Genomic DNA, 26671 nt, shown 5'->3' on the forward strand with positions numbered 1-26671 from the left:
AGCCACCATGAACAAATCACCCAAAAAGCAACCTTCCCCAGACATGCCACATTTAGATCTGCATCGCCAGCAAGATTCCAACTGACTACAACAACCTAGAAAACCTACATTGGGCTCAATGCCGGGCTTTTCCTGAGGGTTATGTGAATTCTTCCCACCTCTTTCCCCTACCAGGCCATTTGGAACTATTCCACCCCCTGTCTAGTTCTTGAACAGTGAGCCGCATTTTACTGTTGGCTTTCTGTGAGACTGAACAGTACAAGAGAACCTGAGGTTCCATGCATTTCGAGCACTTTATCTCCCCTGAAAAGAGCCATTCTGCTGATACTGGAGGTAATCCTGAGGAAGGAGAGGCTGGTTTGGGGAGAAAACCCCCTTTCCTGGTAACATCATCTTCCTTCCAGATCTTTGGGCTCTACCCCTGAGATAGCTGGGGTAGTAGCTATGTTCTGGCTCCAGCTTCCCAGTGTCCTATTCTCAGCAGAGCAAGTCCAGGATTTCCTGGTACTGTGTCTGTTGTTTGTTTTGGCTTCTATCTGTCATACAATATCTATCAGCTTAATGTATCCCCATCTATAATATGGCTAATTTCATATCTGCTCTTCCACTCCACCCCACTTCCTGCATTATTGATGGGCTGTGCACTTTAGAAAAATCAATTAGAATAGGGTGTGGAAACAGAGTTAAAAGAGAAAAGAGGTCTTTAAAAGTCTCCTGGTTTTTGCTACTTTGAATAGGCGCACATAAAACCTTCTCTTCATAAGTCCAGCCAAGGATCAGCCTGTCTCTGATTGGCCAGGGCTGAGAAAATGCGGTTAAGGTGCAAATATAAGCAAATATGACCCATTGTCAGATCAGCTATCCTGGGCAGAGAGCTGTTCTCTGGCTGTGGAGCAGTTGGGTAATTACTACATCCTACTCACGGTGAGACAGGAATCTAGTCTGGGGAAAAGACCAGGTAAGGCTGGTTTAGTTTATTGGTGAATTATTGTATACAAATCTTGAAAGATTTAAATTATTTTTCTTGGTTTTAGTTTTTAGAAGATTGTAATAAAGGGTAAAGAAGGAACTGGATTACTGATAGACATATGGAACAAGTTCAGGCGAGGATGGGCAGGACTGAGAGGATTCCTTGAGTCCTCCAGCTCTCTGTTAAGAGACAGATGGGGTGGGTGAAGTAATGGGAGGAGACACCCATAATCCAGTTTAAGATATAAAACTATTCCTCCAGTTTAGGACACTGATTTTTAATGCTGCACTTCGAATCTCCTGGATATCTGCTTTATCACAAGAATTACTGCAGATGGTTCAAAACAAAATGAAATTCGATTAAATATTATGTATGTACTAAGCAATTTATGTCAGGAAGTTGCCTTGTTGTGGGGTTAGGTGGAGTAGGCAGAAATCATGGGCTTCAAGAATTCTAGATTTAAAAATTGAATTGGTGCAGTTTCATCTTGAAAGTCCTTCCTTGCAAATGGGTGGAGGGGGAAGGATTAGGAAGGAGTCAGAGGGATTAGCAATAGCAGTAATAATAGAAGTAGAAATTTCAAATGCATGTGGCTAAAAGGAATAAATCAGGAGTTTGAAAATACTCCTTTCAAAAACTTTGACTCAGCTTTGAACTTAGAAACCTTCATTCCTAATTTAGTTGGTTTGTTTTTTCCCATTTCCTCCATTCCCAGAGCAGGATATATAGTAATTTGCCATTAGTGAATGAGGGCTGAAGGTGGAAACGGTTATTTTGGGACAGGACAGAAAACTAAACACTCTGGTCCTTCCCCAGGTTCCTTCACAGAGACTATTACTGAGGCTACTAGGACTCTGACCTTAACATTTGCCTTCTGAAAGCAAAGGATGATTTCAAATAGAAACAGGACCAACTCTCAGTTGAATATGTTGTTCATGTTGTTTTTAGTTTGCTAAAGAGTTGGCTTTGTTACTTTTGGAGCTAGAAAGGTTTGAGGATGAAAATAATTAAGCCTCTTCTATCTCCCTACTCATTTATTTTGGGGGATGGGGAGGGGGGGAATAGTGAGGAACAAGGCACTTAAAAGAGAGAGAAAAATACTTCATACCTGCTACATACAAGGTATTAGGTCCAGGATAAACACTATGCAAGATGGTGCAGGTCAAGTTACCTAATGACTCCTTTACTTCTGTTTTTCATCACCATCTTTTTTTTTTTTTTTTGAAGGGCTTGAAGGGTTTTTGAAGGGTTATGCTCTTTCTCAAAGGCTTTCCCTAGAATGCTACTTCTCCGAAATCTGGTTTCCTAGATAAATGATAAAGAAAATTATCCAATTAGGTTTTCTCATGATAACCCATGCCATCATCGATTGCAAGAATCTATAATAATCCCTGTAAGGTTTCTTTTCCTTTAGTGTGTAGCGCATTTATTTATAAACTATAATCCTATTTCTTTACTGTTTGTAGATGAGAAGGAATTTTCTCCTATTTCAGTGATAACATGTTAGACTATAAGTCTAAATGTCAAACCCATGTCTTTATATTAAAAAATACAAAATTAGGTGTGGGTGCTTAATAAAATAATAAGCAAGTACATATAACAGGAATACTTTGCTTCAACCCAGGACCAAATATCTAGCTGGAGCCAAAAAAAGAAACTCAAAAGCAAGATGGAGTTGGCTATCCTCACATTTTGAGCACTTCATCCCTACAACCCAGGTGGCTTGGGCTGAATTTACACTTTTCAGAAGACTAAGAACACACCCCATGCTTGCCTGGTTCTTGCACCTGGGGTCTTTTGTCCTTTGCCCAGCCCTGCCATTTTGTTTCTCTTTCATTCATTCCCTTTTCATTCATGGGGCACGGGGAATCTTTTATGACTCAAACAAGCATACGAAGCTTTTGTTCGGTTTTTTAAAAATTCAGTGAAAGGGTCAGAGAAAGAACAATTAACTGCTATTTATTTACACTGCATTGTATAGTTTACAAAGTGCTCTCTTCATAAGCCAACTTCTAACATAGAAGTACAAGTATTATCTATCTTTTGCCGATGAGGAAACCCAGGTTCACACACTGTCACTATAGTTAAAGTGGCAAATTTCCTGACCTCGTCAGGCCCTGCACTGTTCTTCTACCGCACTGACTTCTTAACGGAAGAATAGGGAAAACAAGCAACTTCAAGGCATGGTATGGAGAGGGGGGAGGAAAGAGCATTTTGAACTTAATTTCTGGATAGCATCTGAAATCTCTTGGTGCCCCCACCAAATTCAGACAAGATTTTAAAGGGAAAAGAGGTAAGAAAAAGAACAGAAATGGAAATTGGGATTCCAGAGGTCAGCCAACTCATTGTGAGACTTTGGACAAGTCATTTCTTCACCAGAAACAGCCATTCAAATCCCATCTTGGACACTTGGTTGCAGTGTGGTCACAGTTCATTTACTTAATTTTTTCAGTCTCAGTTTCCTCATCTGTAAAATAGGGATCATTCTTGTAGTACCTACTTCACAAAATTGTCCTAAGAATTGTCTGTGAAATGGTCAGGTAGGTCCCACAAGGATATTGAAGAATAAACTACGTGGCTGGAAAAAAATACAAAAAATGATTCAGAAGAAAAATACTGCATAAGTATTCAGTGTTGGATGCCTCATTACATCTTTTCCTCAGTTACATTTTAGTTTAGTCCTGAGAAGACAAACACCATGTCTCTGAGTGGCGCCTTCAGGGCAGTGGGCAATGACCCAGGAGTAATCACTTGGAGAATAGAGGTAAGTTGGGCCCCCATGGTCAAAAACAGAAATTTTCAGCTTCCATCCTAACTGCCAATTCCCTTAAACCAAGGCAGGGTATGCTTGTGATATAGAGCTGTTCAATTGGTTCAATTCAGCTGTCAATGTGAGTGAGTGTCAGGCAGAAATTTGGTTCTACTTTGAAAAGCTTGACTTATTCTTGTTTGGAAGAATAGTAAAAGACTAAAGTGAATAAATGTACTTGGTCATCCCTGACTGCTCCAGGCACCCAAGAGAAGTAGATTAAAGGTATATTTCACATGCTGAACACCAGCAACTTAGTAAGAATGATCTGTATTATACATTCACGTAGGAGAGTATATTTCTAATGAAAGCTCAGAAGTCTTGGAGGCTCTTCATACTCACCTTAACATAGTAGCAAACTTCCCATAAGCGGCTTCCTTCACCTCCTCTTTGGGGAGGCAGGGTGCTGCCTTGTTGGTAGACCTAAAATTCTTACCAGCCTCCAGATCCATAATGAAGGAGGAACTCTAAATTCAGGTGCTAAAGTCTGGGGAAGGGAAAGAAAATTCTTCCTGCTTAGGAAGGTGGGACACTTCCTCTTCCAAATACTCCAAAGATTGCCATTCCCATATCTTGCTCCTTACAATTCTACTGTCAATCCTTATTCCTGGGGCTTGGAAGGGTAGTGGTTAAGGTAGTCCTGGCAGCCAACCAGGGAGCAAGATCAACAGCAGCCATGGTTGGGGTGCAGAAGAGGAGGATCCCTACGCAGATTCCCTTCACACAACTGCACCAATGATCGGGCCCTTCCAAGGTCCCTTCCTCCAACCACCACAGAGGCACACCCCAACAATTACCCCAGATGGTGGGATCAATTATTCTATTTTCCTTCTGCTGTCACTGGGAGAAAATGAATCACAAAGCCTGCAGCTTGTCACCCAACTAGGCTTTGGGGTTTGCTTGTAGCTGTCCCCTTTAATGTTAAATTCCAAATTCTCTCCCACCTATCTTTTCCCCAACCACTGAGAAGGCTTGCTTAGCAACATATCAATTATACGAGAGAAGTCATGAAAAAAAAAAACAGCTATCCCCTTTCAACAAAATCAACTAGTTCCCAAGGAGCAAAACTTGAAGGGATTCCAAGTTATCTCTTGGGGCCAGCAGAGGACTCTCTAACAACATAAGGGAACTGCACCTCTGGCAAAATTGCTTGGGGGCTGCAAGGGACTACTAGCTCCTTTCTCTCCCCAAATCTAGAGAACAAAAAAGTCTCATCTCCAGGAACTGACCTCAAGGTTTATTTCCAGGCATAATAACAGCTACATTATCTCACAAAGAGATCAGGATCATTATTGTACCTACTCATTTTTTGAGAGATTTTTGGCAATTTGGGAGTCTTCAGGAAGATCAGAGTTCAAGGCCTTCCACAGCCCCTACACTGGGCAAATGACCTCACCTCTCAGGGCTTCAGATATCTCTCTCTGCAAGAGTGGAGAGAGTTTCCCTATCAGTTCCCTTTACCAATGAAATCACAGGTCTGCATCAGAACAATGCACTTGTCGAGCCCTCAGACTAGAAGAGGGACTGGCCAGGTCTGGATATTTGTTGGATGGGGAAAAGCAAAGGTGGGAGGATGGGCCCTGGGGAGAAGGAATGCCGACTAGCAATACCCCTCACTCACTTTTTGTCCTTCCAGAAAATGGAACTAGTGCTGGTGCCCCTGAGCCTTCATGGCAATTTCTACGAGGGAGACTGTTACGTGGTTCTCTCGGTGAGCGCTCTAGTCCCTAATTCCCCAGCCTCAGTCTCTCCCCATGGTCATCTATTCTCGGGAGCTACGGAGACACCTGCTGGTGGTGGAGGGTGATGGCCCACAGGAACTTTGGATAAGCTAATATTTTTCCAAACATTTCTGTGCAAATGCATTTTGCAGTGCTCTGGGATTATAAAGATCAGAGATAATTTAGTTCCTACTTTCAGAAATCTTATGAAAGAAATACACAAGCCACAACAATACAAAGTATATAATACCTTGCATTTAGTATTAGATTTAGTATATCATACTAAATTCACAAGAGAATGTAAGGGAGATTCAAGAAAAGATGAACTCACCTAACTTGGGGATGGTAGGATGAAGAAAAGAAGAGAAGGCTTTGTGGAAAAGGTGTCAACTGCAGGGAATCTTGAAGGAATTCAGCAGGCGGAAACCGGCATGGAGGCTAACATAGCAAAGACAGTGGCAAGAAAGGACAGAATAAGATCAGTGAATGCTAATTTGTCAGATTTGGCTCAGATGCAGACTGCAGAAGGGGAAGCAATCAAGAACTAATTTAGAGACAGATTATGTAAGGTCTTTCATACCAGGCTAAAGGGCTTATATTCCAGTGGTTAAACAATGAGGAGACACCAAAGGATTTAGAGGAAAAGAAAGCTAAACCTACATATTGCATGGGGAAATCTCACTACAGCAATCATGTGAGAAAATGAATTGGTGAGGAGAGTGCCTAAAGGTAGGAAAGGAAGTTATGGATTTGTTCTGATTGCCCTTTAAGGAGGTAATGGTATCATCAGTAGGAGTAGGAAGACAAAGGTTATAGAAAATGGGCAAAACTTAGCCACTGATGGAAGGTGAAGATGTTTCAGAGCAGGCTATGTGGAAGAAGGAAAAATTAAAAATCACTAAATTAGTCATCCTTAATGAAAGAATGGAAAAATGATGGGGAAATTTAGGATGAGCAGGTTTAGGGAGAGAGGAGGGAAAGAGGAGGCAGGAGAGATAATTCCATTTGAAGCTCATCTTGGACAATCAGTTCATAACATCCAACTGGGAGTTAGAAATGCAGCACTGGAGCCCCAGGGAGTGGTCAGGACCAGAAGTGATCCCTAAAGTCAGGAATGAAGGAGGTCAGCAAAAGAGAGAATGACCTATTCCTCAAGGACTCTCAGAATTTAAAGTCCAAAACTGACCTTTTATTTTCAATTCAAAGAGTAAGGAATGGAAGAACTGGAGTGAAGAATTAATCTCATTAGCCCAAGAAAGGCTCCCCTGGGTCTGATGTTAGTCAATGATGATCCAGCCAACCGCTGTTTATACAGTCATTCGGCAGATATCCTGGAGAGATACAAAAGGCCCAAACCCTAGTGTCAAAGTGACTTTAGTCAAAAAATGACATACAAAAATCCTAGGGCAGTTTTAAGCTTGATCTTTCCTGTATATGACCATGAAGTTAACTGAAGAACAAAGACAAAACAACATATAGATATAAGTTAACAGTGCAAATTGTATATTTAATTCCTGAGAATAGTGCCATGATGGAAGAATGAATATAAATAGAGGATTCTGTAGAACAGAAACTAATCTTTGTATCCTCAGTGCCTCGCACAATACATTGCATATCGTGTTTAATAAATACCTGTTGAATAAAATGGGGGAACTATTAAAATTCTGAAAGTGCATCCTTATTAGGGCTTCTCTTTATTAACCATTTGCTCACTTATCCTGAGAGAGAGCAAAATTTCTCACTTTTTCCAAATGTGAGAATAGATTTAGACCACTAGGATGTGAATAGGACAGCTCATATTTATTCCAGATTTCTTTTACTGGGATTGATTGACTCTACTAAGGGACAGTAATCCAGCCCCCAATCCCCACCCCTCACATCCCAATATACTACAATTCATGTTGGAGCAGAAAATGAGCCATTCTCTAATTCCACAATCTTCCCGGTACACTTCAGACCCGGAGATCTGGAAGCCTCTTATGCCAGGATATCCACTACTGGATTGGAAAGGACTCTTCTCAAGATGAGCAGAGCTGTGCTGCCATCTATACCACCCAGCTAGATGACTACCTGGGTGGCAGCCCAGTGCAACACCGGGAGGTTCAGTATCATGAATCAGAGACTTTCCGAGGCTATTTCAAACAGGGGATCATGTGAGTAGAAATCTGAACTGGACTGTTCTTAGACTTATGCTCTCTCTAACTGGACATTTAATATGTGTCCACGATGGAAACATTGCAAAGGAAAGAAAAAGTCAAGAAAACACAATGGCATTTTTACTAGAACTCATAACAGTTCTTGCCTTCCCCAAGCTGACGGAGCTCCTAGGGGATCCATTACAGCAATAACTGAGGAAAAGGATGAACTAGTCTTAAGTACTGACAGACTGGATAAAAGGTAGAAGTTAATCAAAGAAAGTGTCCTGGAGGATGTGAGCCATGAGTGGGCGGGAAGTTCATTCTTTTCCTCTTAGGGCAGTGATGTCAGGGGAGCCTTAAAGGAGGTCTGATTTGACAACCATTGGAAAAGGCCTCAGATACTAGCTTTTTGATCCTGGGCAAGTCATTTCACTTGAATTGCAAAAGAAAAAAATTAGGAAAGATAACTATCCCTTTATCCCTCAGCTACAAGAAGGGAGGTGTGGCCTCTGGAATGAAGCATGTAGAGACCAACACCTATGATGTGAAGCGTCTACTGCATGTGAAAGGGAAAAGGCACATAGCTGCTACTGAAGTAAGTTTTCCACAAAGTCAAACTCTCTTGAGGGGGTGATTAACATCACCTAACCAGGGCTCTTAACCTGGGGTCTGTGAACTTGTTTTGGGGGGGGATTTTTTGGTTTAATTTTTTTATAACTATGTTTCGATATAATTGGTTTTGTCATCCTTTGTATTTTGTTTTATGGATTTAAAAAACAAGATTTTGAGAAGGAGGTCCATAAGGTTCATTGGAATGCCAAAGGGATCCAGAACACAAAAAAGATTCAAACTCAACCCACTGGCTCCCATCCCTTCTGCTCATTCTAACGAAGGCGAGATCTGCTCACAATGTTTTAAGAGCTACAGGACCATTCTGAGCAGTGTCTATCTCTAACCTGTAGGTGGACGTGAGCTGGGACAGTTTTAACCTGGGCGATGTGTTCTTGCTGGACCTTGGAAGAGTCATCATCCAGTGGAATGGCCCAGAAAGCAACACTGGAGAACGGCTCAAGGTACTGTTGCTGCTCTTTTCCTTGGCCTCCCTAAGGGGAGAGGAAGAGAGAACTCAGGTTTTTCAGAAAGAAGTCTCCTTCTTTCTCAGTAATTATTATTAGTGTTATTTATGATTATTACTGGTATTTATTATTATTTCTACATGCCAGTGTTACTTGAGATTAAAATTGGACTCCTACTTTTTTTGGTAGGATCTGGCCTGGAGACAATAAAGTCAGATATTTATTAAATGTCTATCATGTGAAAGGCTCTATGCTAGGCACTGGAACAACAAAGGCAAAAACAAGAGTCTAAATGAAAGGCACTTAACTGGATGGGATGCATGTTGTAAGAGGAACATAAGAAAAACTGAGCTAGCAAGCTCTGTTAACTGGGAGGAATGAGAAGTTTTCACTGAGAAGATAGTATATGGGTGGTTTCTTGAAGGAAGATAAAGATTCTAAGAGGCAGCGATGAGAAAGGAGTTAACTCTAGGCATAGGAATATTTTTGTGAAAAGTCTAGAGGTGAGAGGTGGATTGTCAAATTCAGAGAATGGTCCAATTTGGCTGAAAGTTCACAAAAGAGAGTAACATGAAATAGGGCTGAAAAGGAATATAGGAACCAGATTGTGAAATCTGTATTTTATCCTAAGGACTTTGGAGTGAGGGCTTTGAGCAGAGAAATGACATGGTCAGAATTGGGCCTGAGGAAGATTAATTTAGCAGCTGTAAAGAAGGAGGATGGATTAAAGAGAGGATACTGGAAGCAAAGAGCCTAGTTAGGAAGCTATGGCAGTAATCCAGGAAAGAGATGATGAGTGCCTGAATTAAGGTGGTGAATATGTGAGAGAAAAAGGTGGATTTTATGAAGAGATTTTTATGGAGGCAGAATTGATAGAAACCTAGTAACCAACTGAATATAGAGACCAGTGCAGAGGGAAAAGTCACAAATGACTAAACTTTTCAATTTGAATCACTAAGAAGATGAGTGTACTCATAATAGAAAGACCTCTAGAATTTGTAGGGAGGATTTTTCAGGGAAGATGAGTTAATGGAAGGACATTCCTCCCAAAGAATTAATGACTCATTCCCAAGACCTTTAAGATACTAAAAATTCCTATTTCCTGGATCTGAGACTTGCTTCTTCAAAAGTACTCAAGGTCCTATGATAAGGCAGGCACATTGAATTTTTATCTTGGACATGTCAGGCAATGCTCCTAGCAAAGGATATTCGGGATCGAGAGCGTGGGGGCCGTGCTGAAATCGGTGTCATTGAGGGAGACAATGAGGCAGCCAGTTCAAACCTGATGAAGATCCTTCAGGACATACTAGGTGAACGCTCCTTGATCAAGCCTGCAACCTCTGATGAGCTCTTAGATCAAGAACAGAAAGCAAACATCACATTATATCAGTAAGTGGCCATTTCTTACTCCTGAATGGAGAATAAGAGGTTCCCTCATAAATCTAGATACCTTGGATTGTCCCCATTTGGGGTTCTGAGATTTAGAGCTTTCTTCTTATCTTTCTTCTAATATCTATAATAAATGAAAGTATCAAAGTTCCTTCACTCAAGCATCTTATCTCTTATTTTTGTGTTGATCTTTTGGCACACAGTGCTTCCTGGTCATTCTTTGAATCGTAAGATAGTATCTTTACTCCAGCACCATGAAACAGACATTCAACATTCCTGGGGCTCTGGAAGTAACAAGATTGGGGAAGAAAGGTGGAATCCTCAGAATAAAGGGAACGTTTGTTAAAAGGATTTAAACATTAGCTTGCCACAAAATACACACTCCCAAGCACAGGGAATAATAACCAAATCCTACAAAGAAACTGCCCAACAAAGGAAAGAGATAGTTAAGCAATATGCAGGCAGGGAGAGTCTTCTAAGGAAAGATAATCCAAATCACACCACTCCTCCCTTTATTTCCCTTTTTCTCTAGTGTCTCTGATTCAGATGGGCAGTTGACAGTCACAGAAGTATCCACAAGGCCCCTCGTCCAAGATTTACTGAATCATGAGGTAAGTATAACACAGGTAGACTCAGACTAAAACAATCTAACCAAGAGAAATGTCACTTATCCACTGGAATGTTTCAGGATTGCTACATCCTGGACCATGGTGGAAGCAAGATATACGTCTGGAAAGGAAGGGGAGCCACCAAGATTGAGAAACAGACTGCTATGTCCAAAGCTCTGGTAAGTGCAATTAATATATAAAAATGGTCTGATGATTTTGGGCAGTGGAGAGAAAGCAGGACTTGCAGTCAGGCATACTTGGGTTCCTCACTTAACTTGTGATCTTGGGCAAATAAGCCTATCTGGGCCAGCTTTAGAACTATGATAGTAAGATCCTATCAATCAATTAAGTAGTATTTATTAAACTCCTACGAGGTACTAGGCACTATGCTAAGTGTGTGGTTCAGAAATGGTGAGGGATCACCATTTTAATTAAAAAAAAAAAAAAGCTGGAGAGAGCTCTAGAAGCAAAGCAAAGTTTATTATACGATCTCGTGAGAATCGGGCGTCCCACCCATTGAGCAGACGATCGAAGGGAGGAAGCACCGTAGTAGGGCAGGGTCAACACTTTTAATCCCTAACGCAAATACCCCCTCCCACCACTGACCCTCATCCTTATTGGCTGAGGATCTTACATTCTAAACAAGGGAACTAACCAAGAAATTGAACTTGACAAATAAGTACGTAGTTGCCCATATTTGACTGAAATAGGGAGATGCTGATGTCACGGGAGGATAGCAGGAAGGGGACTTAGGTATGCCCTTGACTCAATGCTTAAAATCCTTCAGGCCTACTCAGACTGAAATAGATGAAGCTTTACTTGATTTTCACAACTGTCTTGAAAGATCTCACCTCATCTCGTTCATAAGTGTTAGAGATACAAAACCAAAATAGGTCTGGCCCTCAGAAAGTTTATTTGAAGAGAATTATTTTTTAGAAATAAAGAAAATTATTATTTAAAGAGAAAGGACACAAGTAGATCTTTTGAAAAACACAAAGTAATAAATGAGCAAGCAAACTGATAGAGTAAAAAGTCAATAAATTACATAAATGCTGATGAGACATAGTGTAATAAAGGAGTTTGCTCACCATAAGCACAAAAATATTGCAACATCTGAACAGAAAGATGCCAGAATGTTTTCTATGAATACATACTGAGGGTAGGCAATTCAGTCTTCAATTGGAAATGTATCAGCAAAATTATTTTAAAAGAGATGGGTGGGGATGAGGGGTGGGGAGAGGAAATATACAGGGGAAATTTTAGTCAATGTTCAAATAAAAGGTATCAATCAAATTTTTTTTTTAGTGAGTCAGCATAAGTCTGACTTCACGAGGAGAGCTGTCTTAGCACCTGGAACCAAAGGGATGAGTCACCAAGCAAACAATTCAGTAATCTATTTCTCATTGGGTCATAGGGCTTTATTAAGATGAAGGGTTATCCAAGCAGCACCAACGTGGAGACTATCAATGACGGAGCCGAGTCTGCCATGTTCAAGCAGCTGTTTCAGAAGTGGACAGTGAAGGATCAGACCTTAGGCTTAGGAAAAACCTTCAGCATGAATAAAATTGGTGAGATTTCCTCTCCAAATCTTTAGCAGGGACAGGAATTCCCAAAGGGCAGCATTGTTGCTAGCATTCCATGTTTGTGTTCATAACTGGGTATCTTACTTATATGATTTTTCCTGAAAACCTTTACTACAGCCAAAGTCATTCAGGACAAGTTTGATGTGACTCTACTTCACACAAAGTCAGATGTAGCAGCCCAAGAAAGGATGGTTGATGATGGGAATGGAAACGTTGAGGTAAGACAAGCAACTTAAAACTGAAGGAAGATAGCAAGTACACTCAGAAATGCACTTACATTGAAATGTAGGTTCTACTTCGGGTCCTCTGACTCTCCCGGCCCAAAGCCCTCTTCTCAACTGCAGGATTTTAGGCATTCCCTTGAAGAAACAGCAAAATCTGCAAAGTAGTGGTTTTTCCCCCACAGTTCCTTTGGGTAAGGAGAGGTAGGTTGCCCAAATGTGTTGTTAGCCTTCTCCCTTGCAAAATGACCCAAACAATCTATCACCCTGTAAAGAACTCTAAAGCCATCATCTGATGCACCTGATAGCCCAAAGCACTTGTCTTAAGAGAGGAATGGTACTAAAGATGCTGGATTTATTTTGAATGGTTATTATGTTCTTAATCACCTCTCTGTTGGATCTCTTTTCATTGTGGTCTAATTTCCATCCAATTGTACTAATTTACACAGCTGACTCCATATCTAACAACAGAATCGCTGTGTGACATGCATCTCCTTTGTCCAGGTTTGGAGAATTGAAAATCTGGAACTAGTCCCAGTTGAACGTCAGTGGTATGGCTTTTTCTATGGAGGAGACTGTTACCTGGTTCTCTACACATATGAAGTGAACTACAAGTCACATTATATCCTATACATCTGGCAGGTAAGTCTAAAAGATAACCTTCAGTCTGGAATTCAGATGTATCACTTGTCCTTTGATGTGGATAAACAAGAGGGGTCCATCTCTCCCACGACGAATCTGTCCCCTCTTCTCTCGATGGTAGGGTCGACACGCTTCCAAGGATGAGTTGACAGCTTCAGCTTACCAAGCTGTGGAACTGGATAGACAGTTTGGGGGCACTCCAGTGCAGGTGTTGGTCAGCATGGGGAAAGAACCACGCCACTTTATGGCCATCTTCAAAGGAAAGCTTGTCATTTTTGAGGTGAGATCTCTTTTTCTCCTCCTCTCCCTCAGAAAAATTGCCCTACAAGTTGGTATGCTGAAAACCAAACTGGAGGTTCTATGAATGAGATATAGGAATTATAGTCATTGGACACTGAGGAAGGGAGAAACAAGTTTGTCAATCCATTTTACACATCCTTGCCCAATGAATCTAACGTGATGGCATAAGCTTCAAGATACACTGGCTTCAAGTTCGAACTCCTCTCTTTAGCTTTGAATGCTGACCATAATCAAGCCCAGCTTACCTTTCTAAATTTGCTTCATACTATTCCCCACGTGTACTTCCCAATCCTCAAACTGGTCTCATAATTCCTCCCCACCCACTTTCTACTCCCCATATCTTGGGCTTATTCTCACTTCCTGGAATGCTTTTCCTCCTTCCTAACAAATTCTAAATATCTTTCTCTACCATGATAACTTTTCCAATTACTCGAATGCATAATTTCTCCTTTATCTAAACATCTTTTGCATTTATACCAGTGCCTGTCAGCTTAGCATTATTCTTTGTATTACATGTTAAGTCTCATCTTTCCAGTTAGTCTCTTGACTCCTTAAAGTCAAGGAATCCCCTTTTCTTTTCTTTGAATTTGTCATTGGTTGTTTCATGCATTCCCATGGTTTAATTATCACTTCTTTGAGAATGAAACAAATCTTTATCTGCCGTTCTAACACTTCACCTAAGTTCTAGTGCTACATTTCCTACTAGATATCTCTACCTTTTTGCATCGTTGGCACCTCAGACATACAACATTCATATCTGAATTATCTTCCATCCATTCTTCAATTTTTCTATAGCTACTCCTGATAGCTTTATTAAAAGTTCCATTCCTGACAGGAACAATCAACAAGCTGACAACAAGCTAATTTTTATTTACTAGGACCTCAGCAGTTACTATCTAGTCAATCAACAAACATTTATTAAATACTTACTGTACACCAGGAACTTTGCTAACTGCCAGGAATAGAAGTACTAGCAAATATTAGCAATCCTTGACTTCAAGGAATTTACATTCTACTAGGAGAAGACAATACATAAGAGGGAGCTGAAAAGGTGGTGGGATAGGGTTGTACTCCACCTGGAATAAGGTAAGATGGTCTAATCTGTGTACCTGGAGAGAAATTAAAACAAAATCCTGAGCTACAGTCCAGAAGACTTGTCTTGAATTCAAATTTGGCTTCAGAAATTTATTGTGTGACTTTGGGCAAGTCACTTAACCTTGTTTTCAGTTTCCTCATCTGTGAAATGAGCTGGAGAAGGAAATGGCAAATTACCTCAATTTCTTTGCTAAGAAAACCCTAAATGAGGTCACAAAGAATTTGAAATCACTCCTTAATTTGGAGGTTCTGAGAGGAACAAGCCAATCAAAAGGTGAGGGCTCAGAATTAGAGAGTATTTTTAGACAACTCAAATGAGAGAATGATTGTAAAGCATTTAACATAGTGCCTGGTACATAATAAGCCCTATATAAATATTGGTTATTAGTTCTGATGGACCTGGCCATCCTCAGCAATGAGATCAACCAAATCATTTCCAATGGAGCAGTAATGAACTGAACCAGCTATGCCCAGAGAAAGAACTCTGGGTGATGACTAAAAACCATTACATTGAATTCCCAATCCCTATATTTATGCCCACATGCATTTTTGATTTCCTTCACAAGCTAATTGTACAATATTTCAGAGTTTGATTCTTTTTGTACAGCAAAATAACGGTTTGGTCATGTATACTTATTGTGTATCTAATTTATATTTTAATGTATTTCACATCTACTGGTCATCCTGCCATCTGGGGGAGGGGATGGGGGGTAAGAGGTGAAAAATTGGAACAAGAGGTTTGGCAATTGTTAATGCTGTAAAGTTACCCATGCATATAACCTGTAAATAAAAGGCTATTAAATTAAAAAAAAAAAAAGAGTTAAAGTAGAATTTCAGCTAAGATGGGCTATATTGAAGGACACAATAAAAGATCTGAACTTTAAAAAATAAATAAATAAATATTGGTTATTTTTATTGTGAGAAATACTGGAGATAAGACAAAGACTCTGAAATGCAGGAATGGGGACTGAATTTCTTCCTTAGATACCCAAGAGAAGAAAATTAAACGTTTGGGGAACAAAATGAGGGAAGCATCCTCCTACATTGTTTCATTTTAAGTCCTAGGATCCCATGGTCTAAAAGTCACCTTCTGATTTCAGCAATACCACAGCAATCTTTGCTTGCATCATATTGCCTTTTGCAGAGTAACCTGGGAGGAGGAAGGCTGAAGATGGAAAGCCAAAGCCTCGGCCTCCAAGGTTTCAATTCTGCCTTCCAGGGTCCTAACCCAAGCCTTCTTTGAGGCTTCCTTCCCTACCCACCTAAGAGCTAGGGAAATTGCCAATTAGTGAGGCCATATATGAAACCATCTCAGTTTGTCTCCTTTGATAAGAAGGAGGAAGTAGAGAAGGAATGGACATATAAAGGGTTGAAGGAAGAGGAGAGACAGAAGAAAAAAGACACCTAAGATGTCTAATGACGAAGAAAGGAGGGATAGAGTTCATTGACCCTGTTTGGCAAGAGACTACCACTTTATCTAATGGAAAGAAACCTCACTCATAGTACTAATTACTGGGAGTCTCTTGAAAGCTGATAAGATAGTTTTATAGGACAGTCAATGCTGAAAACAAAAGTCCCTTTTACTTGATGCATTTAATGGAGGGCCACTTGGCTGAAACTGAATATAACCAAGGAAGCATAGAAGAGGAAGTAATAGCAAAAAGGGAAGGACACTAAGAACTATGTATTCTCCCTCCCCCAAACTGGGACAGCAATCAGTGTCTCCAAACAATTGTAGTCGGCAGATCCCCAGCACAATATTCATTATCATACATTCAAACTAGAAATGGGTTGGTCAGGGAAGGGCTTTCATCCAATATCTCTGGGGAGCTGCCAGGTCAATTTTCAGGCTATGATAAGAGGAAGTCCATTACCCAGTATTTAAATATAAATATTTTTATCAATACATTATAATCAATTATAAATTAGATACTTCATACAATAATCCCCAGCATCCTTACTACTGAATCCTCTACAATGTTATTTTCTCCTCAAAAGTAAACAGCATAAAATTGATTTAGCTAAGAGTATATGCATCCTTACACTGATGTAGGTTTCCTTGTTAAAAGAAATGGAATGCTATATTAATAGCATTATTGTGAAATTTTTTACGAGTTTTGCTGGTATTCAAAGTTTTCTTAATATAATAATTTTGTATAGGGTTTTGTTTTTGTTGTTTTGGGGTATTTGGGAGGTTTTTCTGGTGACTGATCATTTTACTCCATACTGGTCTTCCTATATTTGTTTGACTTTATGACTTTATTCCTTATGGCACAGTAATTCATATGCTTTATTTTTTAGCCATTTTCCACATGTTAGGCCCCACACTTTTGTTTATATTTTGCTATTGCTAATACTGCTAGATTTTTATACATCTAGATTTTTTTCTTGTTACTTCCTATGAGTACAAACAATAGTGGAATCATTTTTCTTGCATCTTCAACATTGAATCATTCCATCTTTGCCAGTTTAATGAGTTTGTTTTAGATTAATGTTTTTGAGCACTTTTTAAAATGGGCAGCGATAGTTTCTTCTTTTAACAATTCTGTCCATATCTATTGACCATTTTATCTTTTGGAGGAATTAATTCTTACAGCTTATCAATAGGTTTTGGAATTCCTAAAAGATGTCTTGTGCTAAGACTTTTTTCCCAGTTCTATATTTTTTCTTCTGAGAAGTTAAGACACTGGTTAGTCTGGATTCAAATATTGTCTCTAACATACGACAATTCTCTAAGACTATAAGTTGCAAAGGAGTTGCTGAGCTGCATTAATAGAGGGGCTTTCCTCACCCAGGATTCCATTCTGCAGTGAAATCACTGGTTGGATTAAAAAAAAAAAAATCATACTCTAGGTGTTTTTTTTTTAGGGGTATAAAAGCTTTTATTCTTACATCATCAAAGTAGTCTATTTTGTCTTTTATATTATGTAATGGCATTCTTTATCCATAGTCATGATCTAACTTTCCATTCTCCTCTTTTTAATAGATTTTCAAATATTTAGCTCACTTATCTATTTGGAACTTATAGTTGTATTTGTTGTAGAAGTCTAGTCTAAAGCTTTTTCTTATCAAATTACTTTCCAGCTTTCCCAGTAGTTTCTTGCTGAAGAATTTTTCTCATGCACTGTGTTCATCAGTTGAGAAAGATTATATTACTGCAATAATTTCTAAGATTTGTTCATCTAAACTTTTCCACTAACATTTTTATGACCAGATAGTTTGATAATTACTGCTTAAATATTTGAGCTATAGTAATGTTTAATTCTTTTATTCTAATTTTTATCTATGTCTAAGTTTTTTCTTGGTAATTTGATATTCAATGGTTGTCAAATCTTATCCTTCCTATGTCCAGAATATCTCTTCCATACTATCCCTTAGTCTCTATTTACTTATCACTTTAGTTTTGGCTCTCATTTCCTCTTGCCTGGATTACTTTAATTATTTTTTATTCTGAACTTAACACATCAAATAAAATTAATATTTCCATATATGTAACAGAAAGAGATTGATATATTAAATTGTTAATCTCCATTGTGTATAGATTCTCTTTATTTTAAAAAATATAATGAATAATGAATTCATGATGCAGTTTTCAAAGTCTTGCCTGGATTGTTAAAAAAAAAAAAAAAAAAAAAGCAATTCTAATTGGTCTTCTAGCCACAGGATGTCAAATCCCCAAGTCTCTAACACCTGGTAGCTTCCTATTGCTTTAAGGACCAAAAAGAAACTCCTCTAACATATAAAGATTTTCTTATTGTTCCATGATTTGAGCTTTGACTTATTATTTAGAGTGTCATTTAGTTATGCATTTTCAATTCTTTTGCAAGGATCCGTAACCAATGTATATAACATTCCTGCCTTTTGTCGGCATTCTTTTTGCCTTAGCCTATGATAAATTTTTGTGTAAATATTATTGGAAATGTGAATTCTTTTAAGAATTTCATTCAGAAACCTCTAAATTTATCAAATCCAGTTTTTCTTACATCCTAAGTCTATAATTTCTTTTCTTTCTGATGGATTGGTTGTTCAAGCCCTTGCAGAGAACATTACTGATTTCTAAAATTACTATCTCATTTCTAGGTCTGTTGTTAGTTTTTGCTTTAAGAATTCAATTGCTATATAGTTAATGTTAATATTTTTTCATTATCTAGAGAGTCTTTTTATTATTTATCTTAATTTTTAGGTCTCTAAATTGTACTTGTTTTCCACTGCTTATCCAAAATCATAACTGCAAATCTTGCTTTTTAAAAATTCATCTTTAGAATAAAAGATTTTATTCTAATCCTTTGCTTTGAGTCACAATAAATCTATTTTAAATGAATTTACTGTAAGCATCAAGTTAGATTTTATTTTCTTATTTAGTCAGCAATTAAGTTTTTTTAATTGGTATATTCACCCTCTTAACCTTTAAGGGTATTGTTGTTAAGATTAATTTTCCTTCCATTATATTCCTTTGTATTATTTCCTACCCAGCCCTCAGCTAGCTTCTTTTTTTAAAATGGGTACCTAGTGCCTTGCTGCCTCTTTTCTTTAATAACTGTTTTATCGCCTTACACTAATACTCATCACTGTTAACCACTCTCCCAAGCTGCAACTTAATAAAGCTTATCTAACCCTCTGTAATAATTTTACATTATTATACAGATAGTTCTTGCTTTACTTAAGTAAACCATTCCATAGACTTGTATATAAAGCAATTTTTATATAATGTGAATTTGCTTGAAGATATGGGGAAGGCAGGCTGAAAGGGAACTGAATATTTATGGAAGAAGGGGACCAGTTCAAGAAGCACAGCAATGTACCATAAATTTAATATAACTGGGTTTTTTTAGAATATAGATTTTTACAGAATTTTTTATATAAAATCCAATTTGCATAATGTGAATTTACCTAAAGAAGTATCTGAATATTATAGAAAAAATATTCCCTAATCTTAAAAAGAAAAAAAAAAATCCTTCCCTAGGTATGTAGTTTATTTCTGTTTAATCTTCACTAGTTGTACTATTTTTAAAAATATTATTTCTATTTTCACTTTTCCTTTTGTCCTTCAGATGATCTAGTTCTGTCCATTCCTATTTCAAAGGATTCTTTCCCCAGTCCTTATTTTCAATGACCCTTATAGTAAGTATGATTTAGAAGCTACCTCCTTACTGCTTGTAAAGACTATCATTCTCTACTCATTATCTGTATTCAAAACGAAATCATTGTTATTTAGCTTAAGGAGCTTACTCATATGATATGTCAAAGGCCCTATCCAATTTAGGCTCTCTGCAGGAAATACATTTTTGAATCTCACTGAAGCATCATCTTTTTTCCATATGCTAGCAGAGCCACAATTTTTTGGTATGGGTAATCTGGGGTTGCAATCAGTTTCCCTTTTTCACTTTATTCAGTTCCAGCCTCCTCTTTCATTTCTCACTGTTAATGAGTAGTTTACACAACTCATATTGGTGCTTTTTGATATGTGAACTGCTTCCTCCAGGCAATTTGCAAGATTCTCTTTGACACTGAAGCTCTAGACACTTGGCAAGTACATTTCTAGGTGAGTTAAATTTGGGGTTTCTCCCTGTTAGTGACCTATGGAATCTTATAAATTTATACTCCGCCTTTTGATTTCAATAATTCCAAGCAATGTTCTTTAATTATTTCTTTCAATATAGTATTCAGACTCTATTTCTTCATAGAATCAATGATTCTCAGATTGTCTTGCCCAATTCCATCTTGTAGATTTATAGTTTTGATTTGTAGAAATCTGAAATCTCCTGTCAGTTTTACTATTTTTAAAATTTTGCTGTATTTTTTTTCTTCCATTACTGCATGTTTTTATTCTTCCTGATCTACTCTGCTCATCAGAAATCCTCTGCTTCACTGAAATTTTCCATTGTCTTTTCTGTTTTCAGGTCTTCTGTTCATATTGAATACTCTCTCCACTGGCCTTTCTAATTATACATATGCTAGTTGTTCCCTTATATCTTATTGTGATTCTAGATGCTTCTGTTAGATGTTTATTTCATCTTCTAAAAGTGTTAATATTACTATTGTAGTTACAGTCTATTTTTTGGAGATTTAGCCTTACTTTTATTTCATACTACTTATTCATTGTATTGGTTTTTTTCTTTACTCCTTTCTGTAAGGTATGTCCTAGGAGGTTGTTCTGTCATTTAATTTGGCACATTTGTCACTTTTCTAATAGAATAGGGAGTCTGGGGTTAGTTGCAACCACTCATTTTGCCATTTTGCTAGAATTTTTATTGAATGTATTTTAAAAGGCAGCAAATCACAATATAAAAGGATAGTTGCCTTGGGATGGTGAGAGACATGAATTTGACTCTCAACCTGAAATTTACAAGCTAGGTGATGCTTGTATCATTTAAATCAATTAAATTCTCTGAGCTTCATTTTTCTTTTCTATAAAATGGGATATTTACAGTATCTCAGAAAGCTTTGAATGGAAATCACTTAACTCACACACACAAAATTACTACTATCCCCAAGAGAACCTCACACAGAGTTAGTCACAAAGGAGATATTAAATATATATAAATATATATAAATATATATATATATATATATATATATGTTTAAAGAATTCACAACTAGTTTCCAGCTAACAAATTTAACATTCTAAATCTATGGCTGTTCTCTCTGATATGCACTTGATTTTTCCTATGTTCCTCTTAATGCAGGTTAATTTTTCTCCATTGTATCCCTAGCTAGAAGAACACTGTGTACTGACAGGCATAAAGTATTTTTTTTCTCTATAGGGAGGAACATCTAGGAAGGCAAGTGCTGAGCCTGACCCCCCTGTGAGACTCTTCCAGATTCAAGGGCATGATGAAACCAATACCAAAGCTGTAGAGGTGCCAGCATTTGCCTCTTCGCTGAATTCCAATGATGTCTTTCTGCTGCGGACACAAAATGAGCACTACCTCTGGTATGGAAAGGTAAAATGGCATTCTTCCTCTTTTCTTCTTCATAAGGACAAAGTCAACGAACTCAAGGAAAGGATGGACAATGAATAAAGAGTATTTTCCCCAAGGGATCCTAAAAAAAAACCATAAGCATTTCATATAATCACTTTTCACCAGAACCTCACATCATAAAGGTAAAGGAAACACCAGAGTAGACCAAATTATATTCTGTGATCTTCATGAAAGCTAGACATGAAGATTTTTCCAGTTCAGTCAGTTTAGTAATTACTTGCACTCTACACTTAAAATTGTAAACTAATCATCTCCATTCCCCAATTCAAATTTGTATGTTCATTCAAAAACATTAAAAAATAACTTTAAAATAGAGCCATGATAATGGCTACTAAAATCAAACTGAAGCAAACATAATGCATGTCAGTCTATCCAGCAGATGAAGAATCTTGCTATTAGACACAATTGTCCCTTTTCTTTCTTTTTTTTTTTTGGTGTGAAATGCAGATTTCTTTCAAAATTCTTTACAATTAAATTTGCATAATATGAATTTATGGAAAATAAAAACTGTCTATATTCCTTCCTTTAACTAAAACAAACAGAATAACTTCCATATTCAATTCTCCCTCTTTCAAAGCACTACAAATAAAAATAATTATATTTCTAATCACTGGTTAGTATAGCCTGTTATCTAATCTATATGAAGTCCCAAAAGTTTCTCATTCTATAAGCAGCCCATGGGAAGTTAAGGTTCTCCTATTTCCATTCTAACCTCAGGGTTCCAGTGGTGATGAGCGAGCAATGGCAAAGGAATTAGCTAGAGTGCTTTGTGATGGCACTGAGGACACTGTGGCTGAAGGACAGGAGCCAGCAGCATTTTGGGACTCATTGGGAGGAAAAGTCCCTTATGCCAATGATAAAAGGTAAATGTGAGCACAGAATTGTCATCCTTCAACTCCTATACTAAATATGCAAGACTAACCAATAGCTAACCATGTTGAGATTATATAATATTTTAAGTCCCATACAAGGCCAAAATTACTTTTCAGGTAAACATGTAATGGATTGTACCTTGCAGGCTCCAACAGGAAATCCTTGATGTCCAGCCACGGCTCTTTGAATGTTCCAATAAGACTGGTCGGTTCATTATTACTGAGATCACAGACTTTACACAGGATGACCTAAACCCAAGTGATGTGATGCTCTTAGATACCTGGGACCAGGTAAGCAGCATCTGTAGGGCCCAGAGCAGATGACAAAGATTCATGCACTGTGGTCTAAGTCAGGAACAAACCACTTTAGACCATAATTGATCAACTGCCATAGTCAATGGATGAGCTGTTCTTTTTGTATTTTTCTAAGGTAACTTACTATTGTAAGGTGCCTAGAAACTCATCCTAATGGCCTAACAAGCATGATGATTTTTACTGGTTACTCTAAAACAGTTATTTTACAGAAAGCACTTTTTTCCACTAAAATTAACAGTAAGCCCCAAAATTTAAAAAACAAAACAAAACCTAAAAAAGAGAAGAATTGAAGAGTAGTCATAAAATCAGTCTTCAAAGGTAACCCACCATTCCTCTTCATTTCATTTATTTCATCTGTAAAGCATAGCTACCCAATAACCTCTCTGATAAGTAACCCACATTAGAAAAGCCTCCTGAGGCTATGAACTCCTGGAAGGAGGCTATGTCTATATAGATTTAAGAAGTGGTATAATATAATGGAAAGAGTTATGGATTTGGTGACAAGGATCCAAGTTAAAATTCCACTTCTACCACTTACTGCCTTATTGTATAAAATGAGGGTTTGAGACTTCATGACTTCTAAGGTATTTAGTTATAAACCTGTATTATATAATACACAATTTATATATTTTGGTCCAGACTTGTGAATTCCATACATGAAGGGCTTTTTTTTTTTTTTTTTTTTTTCCCACTGAGGCAATTGGGGTTAAGTGACTTACCCAGAATCACACAGCTAGGAAGTGTTAAGTGTCTGAAACCAAATTTGAACTCGGGTCCTCCTGACTTCTGGGCTGGTGCTCTATTATTGCGCCACCTAGCTGCCCCAAATGAAGGGAATTCTTATGTAGAAATTTCCTCCACCAATACAAATAAAAATAGGCAACTGTCTGTAACTTAGAATCTTAGGAAGTTACCTGAGATACCAAGAGGTTTATTGATTTACAAGAGTCATTGACCAAAATATGCCAGAGATACGTCATCTTGACTTTGAGGCTAGTAGCATATATGCTATCATTTAAAACATAAAATATTAAACCTTTAATGCAACAGGTATTCTTATGGATTGGTGCAGAAGCTAATGCCACAGAAAAAGAGGGAGCCTTCACTTCTGCCCAGGAGTATCTACGCACTCATCCCAGTGGCCGGGAGACTGACACACCAATCCTCATCATCAAACAGGGGTTTGAGCCACCCATCTTTACAGGCTGGTTCTTGGCCTGGGACCCTCATATCTGGAGTGTAAGAGCCAAGGAAGCAGACAAGAGCTATGGGGAGTCTACTGGGTGGATGTGGCCATTGGTTTATATTCCACTTCTTATCTACCATAGTAACTAGTACAGTCCCCAAAGTAGGCTCTATATGTGCTTATAAATTACTTAACAAAACAACTTATTTTCTTCATGTTGAAATATTATTTCTATATTAATGAAATAAAAAAAAACAAAATCTGCCCCAGCAAATGGATGAAAATAAGAATTCTTCTCTGGCCCATTGTCTCTGAATGTGTTCTGGGTGACAAATGACCTTTCCTTACATCCTCAACCTGTGTGTTCTATATTCCCACAGGAAGGCAAATCATATGAACAGTTAAAGAAAGAGCTGGGAGACACTGATGCAATTGTGAGAATCACTGCTGTGAGTTGAACTTATTCTCAAAAATATCATAAAGGGAAAAGTGCACAAAGCCAGTCTAGGCCAATCCATTTCTAACAAATCATGTTTTCATCAGTTGCTTTTTTTGTTTGTTTTTTTAAATAAATAGCTAGCAATTACATAGCACTTTAGTTTATAATAGCTCTTGCAAATATTTCTTTCACAACCACCCTGGGAGACAAGTGCTACTATTATTCCTTTTTTGCAGATGAGAAAACTGAGGCTGGTAAGGCTAAATGACTTGCCCAGGTAACAGCCAGTGAGTGTTGAGGCTGGTTTTGAACAGGGACCTTCTTGACTCCAGGTCCAGTGTTCTATCCACTGGGTCTCTAGGGGCTTTCGATGTACATAATCCAAGGAATACCTTAAGTTACTTCCATCCATTTAAAAGGATGAAAAAGATCCAACAGTATGGAATGATTTGCCACTATTTTAAATGTCTGGGCTATGTGTTTTCAAAATATATAGTATGCCCCACTCTTTTTCCTTCAAACTCATGTTACCAGACCTATTTTAAAATGATTCAATGATTTAAATGATTTTAAATGATATTAAAATGATAACAAACACAAAGACTGCTATTCACAATCGCTTTCAGGTATGGTCCCTCCTGACCATGAAAACAGTGTACTGTACCAATGACAGCATGCAAATGTGGTGTTCCCTGAGTGTTTGAAGCACTATGGACACGAGTCAAAGCACCACAGCAAATGAAGTAGTAATTCTAGAATTCTGATGAGATTTAATATTCCTGCATTTAGAAAAGCTTCCAGCTCTTTAGTAGGTAATACAATGTTCCCAGTGAGGAGTTAACAACAGGAAAGCATGGTTGTTGGGGCAACTGGGAACTTGGCTGCTCTGAACAATTCTTTACTGTAAACACATGCAAATCTCTCTTTCTAGGACATGAATGGTGCTTCCCTTCTGAAAACTGGTGGCAGTGAACAAAAATACTATCCTATGGAAGTGCTGCTGAAAAATCAGCAACATGAGCTACCTAAGGATGTAGACCCTGCCAAAAAGGAGGTCAGTGGCTTATAGGATTTTCTTTTAGGTAGAAAAAAGGTCCCTTTCTCCATAATCTGGTTCTTCTTACTGAATTATCTTTAGGAAGAACTTCTGAACCAAATTCCTAGAATGCATACGATCTTGTAACCAACCCCTTTAAAGCAGCTGAAAGACCCAATTAGACTGGCAGCATCAATAATAAGAAACATGTTGAGTTCTCCACTTTTCAATGTTTGTGGTTCATATATCATTTATAACCCATTTTATGGTCTGCTTGGCACAAAGTTCCCTATTTGGCTTAGACAATAAGATAATACTAGACACTATTCCTACTTCTTCAGGCCAAAAATCCGATTCTGGATTACTAACCATTTACACCAAAAAGATTAAAAAACAGTCTAGATTCCCCCCCTCAGCTCAAGGGCATAGGCTATCATCTTTCTCCCTCCAGCACTTATAAAGGAAATACTTTATTCAAACAAAATACTTTGCTTTCACTCCAACATGTGCCTGATTCCCCAAAGCCACTAGTCAGAAATTTCCATTTTCTCTCTCCTAGAATTACCTCTCTGATGAAGATTTTGTTGCTGTATTTGGCATCACCAGAGGGAAATTTGCAGCTTTGCCTGGCTGGAAACAACTCAACCTGAAGAAAGAAAAGGGGCTTTTTTAAATGGAAGTGAATGCCTATTTGAGGTCATACTAGAGAACAGATAGTGCCAATTGTGGGGAAAGAAATTAACTGTTTAGCACAATGTACTTGGCTACTTATAGAAGCAAGAATTTTGCAGAGTGCAGTATACTACCTAGGATGAGTATCTCTGCCATTATTTAATTGTTTGAATACATATAGTAACTATCATTCTGATTTCTGCATGAATTTAGAGAAACCAAAGCAGAAAAACATAGACATTAAGTTATATAGTTCATCTATCAAAGTTTCCAAACCTAAAATATTATCTTGGGGGCAACAGTTTAATTTTGGTGTTCAGATATCAACATCGTTAATCCAAAAAAAGGGGGCAATTCAAAAGTCACTGAAATCTGTTAACAATTTTCATACACCTCCTGTTAACTCCCAAACATCTTCTCAAATTAAGGCCTCTCTCCAAGATGAGGGAATGTTATCAACATCTTTATTTGCTCATATAACAAATACAGCATATATTTCATACCTGTGGAATGTCTTTGTACCAGGAAGTTTGGGGGGTAAGAATGAGACTATAGCAGTATCTACTGGAATGGAACAAAGTTTGCCCATTAGCTGTCTAAGAAATAAACATCTTGG

At 38.0% G+C, this 26671-nt stretch overlaps 1 protein-coding gene across 1 annotated transcript; it reads left to right on the top strand.

The window, feature by feature from the left end:
- On the top strand, window positions 1-26555 carry AVIL (advillin). The gene is made up of 20 exons (XM_003772290.4): window positions 1-958; window positions 3634-3734; window positions 5416-5490; window positions 7457-7653; window positions 8125-8233; window positions 8601-8711; window positions 9901-10103; window positions 10636-10714; window positions 10792-10890; window positions 12126-12279; window positions 12412-12512; window positions 13020-13157; window positions 13279-13437; window positions 21317-21496; window positions 22253-22398; window positions 22554-22698; window positions 23773-23961; window positions 24289-24357; window positions 25279-25401; window positions 25943-26555. Exons 2-20 carry the CDS (start codon window positions 3669-3671, stop codon window positions 26054-26056), a joined length of 2457 nt encoding a protein of 818 aa, XP_003772338.1. The 5' UTR covers window positions 1-958; window positions 3634-3668; the 3' UTR covers window positions 26057-26555.
- Window positions 26556-26671: the final 116 nt, after the last annotated feature.

Source organism: Sarcophilus harrisii, chromosome 5, assembly GCF_902635505.1.
Source record: "Sarcophilus harrisii chromosome 5, mSarHar1.11, whole genome shotgun sequence".
NCBI classification, from domain to species: domain Eukaryota; kingdom Metazoa; phylum Chordata; class Mammalia; order Dasyuromorphia; family Dasyuridae; genus Sarcophilus; species Sarcophilus harrisii.